Source organism: Notolepis coatsorum (genome assembly GCF_963971535.1).
Source record: "Notolepis coatsorum genome assembly, chromosome: 2".
Taxonomy (NCBI): domain Eukaryota; kingdom Metazoa; phylum Chordata; class Actinopteri; order Aulopiformes; family Paralepididae; genus Notolepis; species Notolepis coatsorum.
Genome location: NC_140166.1, coordinates 68,817,507 through 68,832,234, shown reverse-complemented (window position 1 = coordinate 68,832,234; position 14,728 = coordinate 68,817,507). Strand labels below are relative to the sequence as shown.

The window sequence follows — 14,728 nt, the reverse complement described above, 5'->3', positions numbered from 1 at the left end:
GCCGCACAACCGTGGGTTCTCCCAGGATACCCTCGGCCAGACGGATACAGCCAGACTCTACCCCCCCCCCCCCCCCTTCTCCAGTTGTCTTACAAGCGACCGGAATTCCCCCCTAGTGTATCCAGTTCTATAATCATTAACGTATCATTGCTATTATTCCTTAACTATTCCAGGTCGTATATGTACCACCTGCGCCTTCAGAGATTGGACATTCTCTATTGATATACCGACGAATACTCTTGCCATAAAAGTGCATACTAATTCCCATTCATAAATGTGATTGATTTGATTAAGTGCTTGCTCTACACACCATCGCTGTGTAGAAATAAAGACCTATTTCTAATTCGTACATTTGTGTTGGATCCGTTTCATCTACGTGACAGTGTTCATCATAATATATTTATGCAGAGTACTGGGTGGCCGAATATTAAGTACAAAGGTAGTGGTAGTAAGTATCATATCTAGTAATACAGTCAGGGAATTGTACCCCTCAGTTACAATTGGTCCTTCGAGCCGGAGGGTAATTAGTGTAATATTAATATAGTGTTATTAATATTGAAATGGCCTATGATGAACACTCCACGAAACGATCCTCCTAACCAACGCCCGCAGCGCGAACGACGGCTCCCTCAGTACTTAGAGGCTTACGCTGTCAGTCAACAACCTAGTCTTCTACTAACAGTAAACGCGGTAAAACTAGAAAGTAAAAGTATGTCTAACCCCAACGCCCAGACTACCCCGACCATAGAGGCCCCTACGGGTTCTAATGTAACTGACCAAGTTCACGGTGGGGACCAGTGGGAACCAGACATGACTTCACACCCCGCCAGTACTGAAGAAGTAGTCCCCGATGAGTCCCGGGAGGAATACAACGCTACCGAGAGAGAACTCGGCACGGAAGAAGACGGGGAGAGCACCGTGGAGATAGAGCTCCAAGGCTCCGCAAGGAGTACGACCAGGGAAGGCTCCCCTATACAACCGCCTTCTCCCAGCGAGGCAGAGAGGACCCTACAGCAGGCCTTCCTCATCAGCCTGAACGCCGCCGCTGAACGCGACCGACTGCAGATCCAGCAGCGGAGCGAAGAAGAGCATATACGTCTAGAAATAAGACGCATTCAGAGGGAAGAGAATGTGGCCCGAGACCGAGCAGACAGCCAGCGAGCAGCTGCTGGTGCTCTACGGGACGCAGAGCGCGACAGACAGCAAGCGCAACTAATAGAACAGCTGATCAGACGGACAACACCCTCTCCCTCCGCCAGAGGCTCCAGGAACTCGTCTAGACACACCTCCAGGGCGGCATCCCCTAGCCGAGTAAACAACCCTGAACTTGACCAACAGACGAGGTCTATACCCCCCACAGACCACCTCCCCCCACCGGTCCAAGCGAGACCTAGCAACCGGGAAGGAGCAGCATATCCTGTGGAGAGGCTAAACCAGAGACTACAAGCACTGGATGACCTAACTGAAGACGAAGAGGAAGAGGAGGAGAACCACACCCGACGACAGCACAGTACTCTACCGGACCAGGAGGTCCGGTACAGCCCAGGCTATACTCCCGCGGAGCTGCGCTACAGACCCCCGACTCTATACACGGGTGAGCACGACGCACGACCCGCACCGAGGAACAGCACCTGGACAAGCGGGCCATGGTACACTGCCGGTACCAGCCCATACCAAGGAGCGGGAGGAGACTCGCCTAGGAGGCCTCTCCCCCAACGCTCGCCGATGTATCCACAGTCAGCGTCATACATTGGCACGCCTATGGTACCCGACTTCACCCAAGAGAACCGGGCCCAGTATACAGAACTCCGCATGTGTCTGGAGACCATGTTGGTGGATGTATTGGATGAACGCCATAAATACGCCATCCTACTGAAGCACTTAAAGGTACCCCGCGCACATAATATAGCGCTCGCCTACGCGACTTCCACCACCCCATACACAGCAGCGCTGGTAGCATTGGACCAGAGGTATGGGCGCATATGGGATTACGTGATCCAGGAGATCCGACACATCGACCGCTTACCCCCAGCAATAGACAATCGAGCACTGGACGACCTATCCATCAGAGTGCAGTCCCTGGTAGGGATGTTGGGAGCGCAGAGAGAGAAGGGGAGGCATGAACTTTACGCCAACTCAAATGTGGAAAGGATCTTGGAGAAGCTGCCGCCCGCTCGACAGGAGCGTTTTAGGCGGCAGAGAGACCACCGAGACCCGAATGGCCCCGAACCGAACCTCCTCGATCTAGCAGACTTCCTGGCGAGAGAAGTCAGCAGCCTACGGCTAGATACATTCGGACGGAGCACCCCTGGCTCCAGAGAAGGAACCAGACGACTAAATGATGGAAGAAGATCGGTGACTGTGATGCCCCAATCGGAGTCAGTACCGAGCAGCAGGAGCCACAGTACCCCCTCCAGAACGGAGAAGTGGAAGATAGTGTGCCCCTACTGTGAGAAAGAACACTGGCTAGCGCAATGTGACTCCTTCCCCAAGCTGAACGCGGAGGAAGCAAGTCAATGGATAAAGTCCAACAAGCGCTGTTTTCGCTGTGCGCGCTCACACATGGCAGCCGAATGCCGCTTAAAGAAAAGGTGCACCAAGTGCGATGGAGCCCATCTGGACATACTTCACGACAGTAACAGACGGCGCCCTTCACCCGCACCATCCAGCAGCAAAGCGAGCGTCATGTACATCGATCCCGCCAGCAGCAGTGGAGCCCGAGTACTCCTAAAAGTAGTGCGTGTGACACTAAGCTACCAGAATAAAGTCCTGGACACTTACGCCGTCCTCGATGACGGGTCAGAGAAGACCCTTCTGCTCGCCTCCGCTGCGGCCCAGCTAGGGCTGCGGGGAAGCGAAACCCAAATGACAATTCGGACAATAAGACGAGATTTGAAGACGATAAAGGGCGAGAATGTCTCATTCTCTATCGCAGCAAGCGGCCAGCCTGAGCGACGGTACCAGATTACAGACGCTTTCACCAGCCAAGAAATAGGACTGTCGCGGTACACATACCCCGTCGCCAAGCTGATGGAGAAATATGCACATCTGCGCAAGTTACCGATCCCGCTCATAGACAATGCTATGCCGACCCTGTTGATAGGCTCCGACCATGCAGACCTCATTGTCCCGATAGACCGGGTTCATACCGGACCCCGAGGCTGTCCTGCAGCAGTCGAGACCCGTTTGGGATGGACTCTCCAAGGCCCGCTCGCCAAATCTCTCAACCGAAGTACAGCCACTAGATGTCTCCACTCCCGAGTCACAGAGGGAGAAACCGCACTCCTGCAACACGTAGAGCGGCTATGGACCTTGGAACAAATGCCCTTTAAGAACGGAAAGAAAGACATTCGCTCTAAAGATGACATTTACGCCATTCACCTCCTCGAGACAGGGACCAAGAGAGTCCCGGTCAACGGCGTGTTGAGATACGCCACGCCACTCCTGCGGCGAGAAGGAATGCCTACTTTCCACGCCAAGACAGACGCCACAGAACGGTACCTGCTGAACACGGAGCGGCGCTTAGCCAAGAACCCCGCCCAAGAGAGTGTATACCGCGCTGAGATTGAGAAGCTCATCACAGCGGGACACGTCACAAAGATGGACATTAAAGAGGCTGACCAGACCACTGAATCGTGGTACGTGCCTCACCACAAGGTCCATCACAACGGTAAAGACCGCATAGTATTTAACTGCAGCTAGCAGATCGGATCCCAAAATCTGAATAAAGAGTTACTGCCCGGTCCCACACTCGGCCCCTCCCTACTCGGCGTTCTACTCCGCTTCCGCCAGGAAAAGGTGGCCATCAGCGGGGACATTAAAGGAATGTTCCTGCAGGTGAGATTAGTAGAGGAGGACAAGCCCCTGTTACGGTTCCTATGGAGAGAGAAGCCAGGAGATGAGCACCCAGCCATCTACCAATGGGAAGTCCTCCCCTTCGGAACGACGTGCAGCCCCTGCTGTGCTACATTTGCACTACAGAAACATGTAGCAGAGGACCCAGCAGCGGACGAAGAGGTCCGACACAGCGTAAAGAACAGCTTCTACGTAGACAACTGTCTACAAAGCCTTTCAACCCAGGAAGAAGCCGAGGCTCTCCTGATTAAACTCCGCGCCTCATTGATCAAAGGCGGCTTTGATCTCAGGCAGTGGGCCAGCAGCGATCCGCAAGTACTGCGCAGCCTCTCCTCCGAGGACAAGGCAGCCAGCAGCGAGACCTGGATGGCTACAATCCCGGGAGAAGCCCAGGAGATGACCCTGGGATTGGTGTGGCGATTCAAAACAGATTCGCTTCACTACAGACACAAGCCCCTGACTACGGAGTAGGGAAGGCCGGCGGCGGCGCCGACCACCAGACGGAGTGTGTACACAACACTCGCCCGACAATATGACCCGCTAGGATGTATTCTACCGTACACCACCAGGGCAAAAATGATTGTACGAGCATTGTGGGACAAGGACCAGGGCTGGGACGACCCCATTCCCGCACACCTTATATCCACCTGGAGAGAGTGGGAGATGGAGCTCCACTCACTCCCAGGCGTTAATATGCGCCGAAGCTACTTCCCACCCACGGTGAGGCCAGAGACATGTAAAATGGACTTACACGTCTTCAGTGACGCCTCAGAGGTCGCATACGGATCAGTAGCCTACTTGCGGGCCCAAGAAGAGGGGGGAGAGATCTACACAGCATTTGTCCTCGCCCGCTCGAGAATAGCCCCACGCAAGCAACAATCTATCCCACGCCTAGAGCTCTGCGCAGCCCTAGCCGGAGCGCACCTAGCCACGCTCATCCAACGTGAGCTCACCATACCGGTGTCTAGAACAATCCTGTGGTCAGATTCCACGACAGTACTCGCCTGGATCAAATCGGACTCATGCAAGTACAAAGTCTTCGTGGGAGTCAGAGTCACCGAGATTCAAGACTTAACCGAAGAGTTAACCGGAGAAACAGAGTGGCGCTACGTTGATACAAAACAGAACCCAGCTGACGTCATCACCCGGGGAATGCCCCTAGATGACCTCACCCGTCGCAATGTCTACAGTGACGGCCCAGCATTCCTAAAGCTCCCGGAAGGAGAGTGGCCCACGCCTATCCCGAGGGAAGCCAGTCAGGAGGAGGCTGAGAATAAGAAGCCTGTGTTCTGTGGATTGAGCACTGTTATCTCCGCAGACCCCAACATAGAGAGTGCACAACAAAGGACATTCCTGCGGCACCACCCGGAGTGTAAGTCCCCTGCTGAAATGTCAGCAGCTAACTACGAGGAAGCAGAATTGCTTCTACTGCAGCGAGCCCAGAGAGACTCGTTCCCCGATGAATTGGCCTGTCTACAGGGAGGAAAGCCCGTCCCATCCGACAGCAGATTAATTCATCTGGCCCCCGAGAGCGACGCTCATACCCTCATCAGAGTGGGTGGTCGCCTACGCAGAGCCCCCAATCTACCGGATGACATTAAATACCCGATCGTATTGAACAGCCGACACAAGGTCACAGAGCTGATTATAAAGAAATACGATGAGGATGTACATCACGCAGGAGCAGAAAGAGTCTTCGCGGAGATCAGACGTCGTTACTGGATCCTACAAGGAAGAGAGGCGGTACGACGCTTCCAGCGAACATGTCTAGACTGCCGCAAGTGGCGCGCGCAGCCCAGCATACCAAGGATGGCTGACCTTCCTCCATGTCGCCTCCGAATCGGTGACAAGCCATTCCACTCAACGGGTATGGACTGCTTTGGCCCGCTGCACATAAAGAAAGGAAGAGGAACCGAGAAGCGGTGGGGTATTGTATTCAAATGCATGACCACCAGAGCGATACACATCGAGCTTCTCCCGACCATGAGCACAGACTCATTCCTTATGGCCTTCCGTAGATTCACATCACGGAAAGGAAGACCGTCTACACTATTGTCCGATCATGGGACAAACTTCAAAGGCGGCGAAAGAGAGCTGAGAGAGAGCTTCCAAGCTATGGGCCCAGAACTTAAGACCCACCTCGCTCCAGCACAGATTGACTTCCAATTCAACCCCCCAAACGCACCCCACTTCGGTGGTACTTGGGAACAGGAAGTGCGTTCCATAAAGACAGCCCTGTACGCAGTACTTGGGGCCCAGACTGTGGCGGAAGAAGTCCTAATGACAGTCCTCACGGAGATTGAGGGAGTATTGAACTCTAAGCCCCTCGGCTACGTCTCCAGCGATGTGGCGGATATCGACCCAGTTACCCCCAACACACTCCTGATGGGGCGGCTAGATCCCGCGTTACCCCAGACAATGTACCGGCCTGAAGAAGCGAACGGCCGACGAATGTGGAGGTACAGCCAAGTATTAGCCGACAAGTTTTGGAGCAGTTTCCTACTACACTACCTACCGTCTCTACAGACCCGCCAGAAGTGGGTAAAGGAGAGAGACAATTTGACAGAAGGAACAGTCGTCATGATTATTGATCAATCACTGCCCAGAGCTATGTGGCCGGCCGGCCGCGTAAGCAAAGTGATCACCGGTGCCGACGGCAAGGTCCGAGCAGCTGAAGTGCTTGTCCAGGGTCGCACTTACACCCGTCCCGTGGCGAGGCTCATAGAACTGCCCCGACTCCCAGACACAATCGATGATGACCATGACCCCATAACCCTATGACTTTGTGAAGTTGACTGACCCCTACAGCAAACCCTTATGTGTAAATAGACAACGCGATTAATCTGTCTCTGCTTAACTGATTAGGTCTGGGACCAATCAGGGGGTGGCTGTTGTGAAGGGCCAGATTAAACCGAATATATATATTTATTTATATATATATATTTAATTGTATTTGTATATTCTCTAATATTCCCTGATATCCCTTGTATATTCCTTGTACAATATGCATTGAATATCCATTCTAGCCTACTGAACATCCCATAATAGTCTCCATTCTACTATTGGTCGAGACCTTGGTGCCAGGCTGCCATACCCCCCAGACCCAGTTCAAACGTACCGCTCAACATGTACGAACAAGTCCTAGTTCCGCGTAGGAATCTGGCTACCGCACCACTAACGGTACTATTTGTTCATAGTGCGTATATATACTGCGCTACTAAAGTAGGACTTCCTTTTTAGTCCAGTTTCTTACCCTCCAATAGAGTGACAGACGTAAAGCCTCCCCGCGACGCCACGTGTGGGAGTAAGGCCAAGTTCGGCCTACCATCGGTATTGAGACATCGTGTATATTAATATTTGAATAGTCATATTTGGCACTATATCGTCGAGTTGGACGTAGTCTATTAAGCTAATAATAGTCTATTCATATGTAGTGCTTCGTGCGGTGAGAATACTATCGTAGTCAGTACCCCATCGTTTCGGGCAGAGAACTGGCTGCTTATCCAGGGTGGCCGACCCCATGTGAGGCTGCACCCGAGGAGCCCCAGAGCCGACGAGCGAGTGGACCTGCATACCGGATTATTCTACCGACGACAGCCCGCCTTCCCAGGCACGGATTATGCTTTGTATACAGTGATTATTCTATGGATAAAGACCAACACTGCCGTGTGTTGGAAACCCCCCCCCGGAGAGGACGACAGGTGAGGAGACGCTCTACACGACGAGGTCACTTCACGTCTCTCCATCGTGGACCGGAGGAAGCCGGACCACAGAGAGTCCAACTGCTTTCATCTGTGGATCGAGGATCGCTGAGGCACCGAGCCGCACAACCGTGGGTTCTCCCAGGATACCCTCGGCCAGACGGATACAGCCAGACTCTACCCCCCCCCCCCTTCTCCAGTTGTCTTACAAGCGACCGGAATTCCCCCCTAGTGTATCCAGTTCTATAATCATTAACGTATCATTGCTATTATTCCTTAACTATTCCAGGTCGTATATGTACCACCTGCGCCTTCAGAGATTGGACATTCTCTATTGATATACCGACGAATACTCTTGCCATAAAAGTGCATACTAATTCCCATTCATAAATGTGATTGATTTGATTAAGTGCTTGCTCTACACACCATCGCTGTGTAGAAATAAAGACCTATTTCTAATTCGTACATTTGTGTTGGATCCGTTTCATCTACGTGACAGTGTTCATCATAATATATTTATGCCGAGTACTGGGTGGCCGAATATTAAGTACAAAGGTAGTGGTAGTAAGTATCATATCTAGTAATACAGTCAGGGAATTGTACCCCTCAGTTACAATACAGTTAAAAAAAGTTAAAAGAATAAAGACCAAACACTAAAGTACTAAATGCAACAAAATGCAAAAGCTAACTACCACGATACCATGGCTGTACCACGGTAAAGCTAACTACCACGATGCCATGGCTGTACCACGGTAAAGCTAACTACCACGATGCCATGGCTGTACCACGGTAAAGCTAACTACCATGATACCATGCGCTGTACCACGGTAAAGCTAACTACCACGATACCATAGCTGTACCACGGTAAAGCTAACTACCACGATACCATAGCTGTACCACGGTAAAGCTAACTACCATGATGCCATGGCTGTACCACGGTAAAGCTAACTACCACGATGCCATGGCTGTACCACGGTAAAGCTAACTACCACAATACCATGCGCTGTACCAGAGTAAAGCTAACTACCACGATGCCATGGCTGTACCACGGTAAAGCTAACTACCACGATACCATAGCTGTACCACGGTAAAGCTAACTACCACGATACCATAGCTGTACCACGGTAAAGCTAACTACCACAATACCATGGCTGTACTACTGTAAAGCTAACTACCACGATGCCATGGCTGTACCACGGTAAAGCTAACTACCACGATGCCATGGCTGTACCACGGTAAAGCTAACTACCACAATACCATGGCTGTACCACTGTAAAGCTAACTACCACGATGCCATGGCTGTACCACGGTAAAGCTAACTACCACGATGCCATGGCTGTACCACGGTAAAGCTAACTACCACGATACAATTTTGTAAGGGATTTCTGGACCTGGTTTTCTAAAGAGGTAGAGTTTAACCCCAACTGTGTCCCTGTGCTGCCCACCCAACAGATCCTGCTCCAGGGGAAGAACCCGGGCGTGGTGTGGGAGTACACGCTGCCTCGCACCGAGAGGAAGCCCGACTACACCTGGGGGCTGGTTCGCTCGGACTGCTCTGCCCCCTGCGCCGGAGGTGAGACTACCTGGCCATAGAGAAGCGGTCCAGATGCAGTCCATGTACCCCCCCTCACACGTACACAGTGTAGCAGTCCATTCACCCCCTCACTCGTACACCGTGTAGCAGTCCATTCACCCCCTCACACGTACACAGTGTAGCAGTCCATTCACCCCCTCACACGTACACAGTGTAGCAGTCCATTCACCCCCTCACTCGTACACCGTGTAGCAGTCCATTCACCCCCTCACACGTACACAGTGTAGCAGTCCATTCACCCCCTCACTCGTACACGGTGTAGCAGTCCATTCACCCCCTCACGGGTACACCGTGTAGCAGTCCATTCACCCCCTCACGGGTACACCGTGTAGCAGTCCATTCACCCCCTCACTCGTACACAGTGTAGCAGTCCATTCACCCCCTCACTCGTACACAGTGTAGCAGTCCATTCACCCCCTCACTCGTACACAGTGTAGCAGTCCATTCACCCCCTCACAAGTACACAGTGTAGCAGTCCATTCACCCCCTCACAAGTACACCATGTAGCAGTCCATTCACCCCCTCACAAGTACACAGTGTAGCAGTCCATTCACCCCCTCACAAGTACACCGTGTAGCAGTCCATTCACCCCCTCACAAGTACACCATGTAGCAGTCCATTCACCCCCTCACAAGTACACCATGTAGCAGTCCATTCACCCCCTCACAAGTACACCGTGTAGCAGTCCATTCACCCCCTCACAAGTACACCATGTAGCAGTCCATTCACCCCCTCACAAGTACACAGTGTAGCAGTCCATTCACCCCCTCACAAGTACACCATGTAGCAGTCCATTCACCCCCTCACAAGTACACCATGTAGCAGTCCATTCACCCCCTCACAAGTACACCATGTAGCAGTCCATTCACCCCCTCACAAGTACACAGTGTAGCAGTCCATTCACCCCCTCACAAGTACACCGTGTAGCAGTCCATTCACCCCCTCACAAGTACACTGTGTAGCAGTCCATTCACCCCCTCACAAGTACACCATGTAAAATAGCATTTGATATTTTATACACATGTTCATGAATATGAAATGAGAGATATGCCATACGTAAATGTTTTATAAGAAACATGTCCTTTTTGCCTTCAGAAGGTTTTTTATAAGAAACATACAGTGTAGTGTCTGCTTTCATATAGTTTATGCCTTCAGAAGGTTTTATAAGAAACATACTGTATAGTTTCTGCATTCAGAAGGTTTTATAAGAAACATACTGCATTCAGAAGGTTTTATAAGAAACATACTGCATTCAGTAGGTTTTTATAAGAAACATAGTTCTGCCTTCAGAAGGTTTTATAAGAAACATATAGTTTCTGCCTTCAGAAAGTGTTATAATAAACATAGTTTCTACCTTCAGAAGGTTTTATAAAAAACATATAGTTCTGCTTTCAGAAGGTTTTATAAGAAACATATTTTTTCTGCCTTCAGAAAGTAAAAAAAAAAACATATTGTTTCTGCCTTCAGAAAGTTTTATAAAAAAAATATAGTTTCTGCCTTAAGAACGTTTTATAAGAAACATATAGTTTCTGCATTCAGAACGTTTTTTAATAGACATATAGTTTCTGCCTTAAGAACGTTTTATAAGAAACATATCGTTCTTACCTTCAGAAGTCAGATGTCAACGAGTAGGTTGAAAATGTATGCAATCCCACAGAAGGAGCTCTTTAAATGCAGTGCTTATTAAAGACCAAAGGATATATATATGTAAATATTGTGGTGATTAAATTGTGGATGATTTGATGTGGCAGGTCCCCCTGCCACACTTCGGTATCGGAAGTTAAGTTGGACAATATCTGTATATCGGTATCGGTAAAAAAGCCAATATCGAACATCCCTAGTACAACTGCAAACAAATACCAACAATTCCCGTATATTACAAAGCAAAACAAATACCAACAATTCCAGTATCTTACAAACCAAAACAAATACCAACAATTCCAGTGTCTTACAAATACTAACAAAGTATCGTACGAACCAAAACATCTGTGTCAAAGCATTTTTTTCTTTTTTGATCCACTTTTTCTCCCCATTTTTCTATTTTTCTCCCATCCCAATTTCGTGTTTCCAATTCTCCCCTCCCCTGTCTTGAACGTTGCTCGACTATGCCCCCCACTGGTCGGTTGTAGGGAGGATAGAAGCCTTGCATCACGTGTCCCCTCCGGTACACGAGGAGGCAGCCTGTCCACAACGTCCAATCGACTTCCACCCGCTAACTCTGCCAACTGAGCCAGTATGACGGCTGGCCCAATGCAATGCTGACACCCGGATTCGATACCGGAGTCTCTTGCATTGGTGACAAGCGCAATCTCCGCTATGCTACCCAGCCGCCCTGTGTCAAAGCTTTTCTGATGGACTAAAATGACTCCCTAATGATACCAAATCAGAAGATAGAGTGTCCCTTTTTAACAATAGCATCCATTCCATGAAAGAAATAGCGACAGTTTTGGGAGGTGCGTGTGTGTGTGTGTGTGTGTGTGTGTGTGTGTGTGTGTGTGTGTGTGTGTGTGTGTGTGTGTGTGTGTGTGTGTGTGTGTGTGTGTGTGTGTGTGTGTGTGTGTGTGTGTGTGTGTGTGTGTGAGCATGTACGTGTGCATGTGTGTATCCTCTGGCTGTGTGTGTACATGCGCGGGTGGTCAGGAAGTGTGTTGGGGTAATGAAAACACCTTTGTCAACTGAGAGGTTCAGGCTCTGTTGGTCCCAGAAGAGACAGGTTGCTGCTCAATGAATGCCATTTGAAGGTTGCCTTCTTTGTGTGTGTGTGTGTGTGTGTGTGTGTGTGTGTGTGTGTGTGTGTGTGTGTGTGTGTGTGTGTGTGTGTGTGTGTGTGTGTATGTGTGTATGTGTGTGTGTGTGTGTGTGTGTGTGTGTGTGTGTGTGTGTGTGTGTATGTGTGTGTGTGTGTGTGTGTGTGTGTGTGTGTGTGTGTGTGTGTGTGTGTGCGCGTGTGTGTGTGTGTGTGTGTGTGTGTGTGTGTGTGTGTGTGTGTGCGCGAGAGAGAGAATAAATGAGAGAGAGAGAGAGAGAGTGAGAGAGAGAAAGATGTGGTTCACCCCCCCCCCCCCAACGTTGGTCTTCTGTTCACTTGTCAATGGATGCCAGTGAAAGCTTCTTTTTAGTTTGTGTGTGTGTGTGTTTGTGTGTGTGTGTGGGTGTGTGTGTGTGTGTGTGTGTGTGTGTGTGTGTGTGTGTGTGTGTGTGTGTGTGTGTGTGTGTGTGTGTGTGTGTGTGTGTGTGTGTGTGTGTGTGTGTATACAGGTATACAGTAGATAGGCAAATAAACAGAGAGACATGACGGTGATGATGATGGATTCATTTAACTTATTATTTTGATTATTCTTCCCCCCCCCCATTCCTTCTCCTTTGCATCTTTCTCTCCCCATGTCCTCTCTCTCTCTCTCTCTCTCTCTCTCTCTCTCTCTCTCTCTCTCTCTCTCTCTCTCTCTCTCTCTCTCTCAGGTCGTATCTCCACCAAGGCGATCTGTCTGCAGGACCAGAAGGTGCAGGTGAACTCGACCATGTGTCATCCTCGCAGCAGACCCACTGTGGGCTCTCAGCTCTGCAACACTCAGCCCTGCCCTGCATAGTGAGTACAGCTGCCTGTCTGTCTGTGGAGATGTGTGGTGTGTGGGGGGTGGGCTTGGGGGAGGTGGGGGGGGGGGGGTGCTTGTGTGTTTGCACAATGTAAACAACCGGGGGCTTCACGTCACAACAGCAACAAGCATCCTTCCATCATGTACACTTGGTAAATGGTGCATTTATATAACAGCTTTTATCCAAAGAGCTTTACAATTTGTTCCCATTCACTCACACATTTACACACCGACGGCGGAGGCGACCGTGCAAGGTGCCGACCTGCTCATCGGGAGTTAGGGGTTAGGCCGGGGTTAAGTGTCTTGCTCAAGGACGCTTAGACACGCTACCCGGGAGGAGCGGGAATCGAACCGGGAACCTCCGGATTACCAGACTGCCGCTCTATACCTCCCGATCCACTGTCGCCCTGCACACACTTGATGCACAGAGCCAGAAAGTTTTCATTGTCACAGTTACAATTCCATATTAGCTACTGATTCCTATGGTGATGTGAGCCAGTGACTTGGTGTCATCTGGCCCTGCATTGTCTCAGTGTTCATTCATCGCCAGGCTACAATAACACAATGTAAATCATAATGGAACGGTTTGCACAATTATGTGTCTCATGAGTCGCAGCAGCATTGTACTACTGGCCGTGTCGTTTGGTGTGTATTGTTTCTGTCCGGCCGGCGCAGAGACTCTTAATCACAGCCATCACTCACATACAGTAATACTCCCCTTAAAGCCTCACGGATCATTCAAGCACAATCTCAAAACATGCTTAAGAATTAATCACACATGTGAACACAACACATTCAGAACCCTAACCCTGTCTGCTTGCTTGCCTACATGTTTTTTTTTTTTTTTTTTTTATATATATATATATATATATATATATATATATATATATATATATATATATATATATATATCTTTTATTGGTGAAACATGGTGGTACAGAGAAGCAAAGGTTAATTATCAAAATATAACATATCACCATGTTTCTTTTTTTGCTTTTATGGGACATGACGAGACACGGACAGGACTGAAATTGAACAGGGACGACAAAAAAACAATAAAGACAAGAACTAAACAAAGTCGAAAACAGGCAAAAAGAAAGCATTTTTATTTAAAAAAAAATAAAAAAAAATAAAGAAATAGTAACGATAATAAATCAAATAAAAATAATAATAGTGATAATAGTGATAATAATAATAAATAACCATGATAGAATATACAGTGGGGCGGAGTTTACAGGTGCTTGCCTACGTATGATCGTGTCTACCTAATACGTCTTATCATTGTTTGTACATTGTCTGTACATGTCTGCAAATGCGTCTGTTAATGTACAGTATGTGCTGCCATACATAGCTCTCTGTTCTTAATGAACTGTTTTGCATGCTACAGTATACATACAGTATTATCCTTTCCTTTTTGGCGGCTTTTTAACACCAGGCCCAGTGACAACAGTTGAACATTTGCTTTGGCTAACACTGTCTCACACATTTACAGTAATGTTCATTCATGTGTGTTGTCCCTGTTCAAATAAAGTCTAAACTAAACTAAACTAAACTCCACATACAGTAATACTCACCTTAAAGCTTCACTCACATACAGTAATGCAGTGGTGCCCAACCAGTCGATCGCGATTTACAGGTAGATCGCAGGCTGATTTCAAGTAGATCTTGATTAATAAAATTTGATTATTAAAAGAAAATAAAAAATCTTTTTGGAAAATCAACTCTGCCTCTCCTTGTTAACTACAACATGCAATGCTGTTTGTTATTTAAGATGAGGTCGAACTCGGCACTGACAGATTTGTGTTCATTATGCTGCTTTTATAAAGCCTCAAATTATGGCTTACAATATACAATTTTGGCTGGTAGCTCTCGGCTAGGTGGTAAATTAAAAAGTAGATCTTGGTTCAAAAACGGTTGGGCACCCCTAATGCATTGCTTCGCATCTTTGTCCTTGTTTGTACACACACTCTAGAAACTAGTATTTT

At 48.9% G+C, this 14,728-nt stretch overlaps 1 protein-coding gene across 1 annotated transcript in view; it reads left to right on the top strand.

Moving 5' to 3' along the window:
- Nucleotides 1-8,846: 8,846 nt before the first annotated feature.
- The window catches only part of adamts18 (ADAM metallopeptidase with thrombospondin type 1 motif, 18), a gene marked incomplete at its 5' end in the record, with an annotated part of 37,962 nt that continues 32,080 nt past the window's right edge, over nt 8,847-14,728 (top strand). Inside the window, 3 exon segments of the mRNA XM_084308207.1 lie at nt 8,847-8,894; nt 9,009-9,129; nt 12,610-12,736. Of these exon segments, the coding sequence (XP_084164333.1) occupies nt 8,847-8,894; nt 9,009-9,129; nt 12,610-12,736 (296 nt within the window).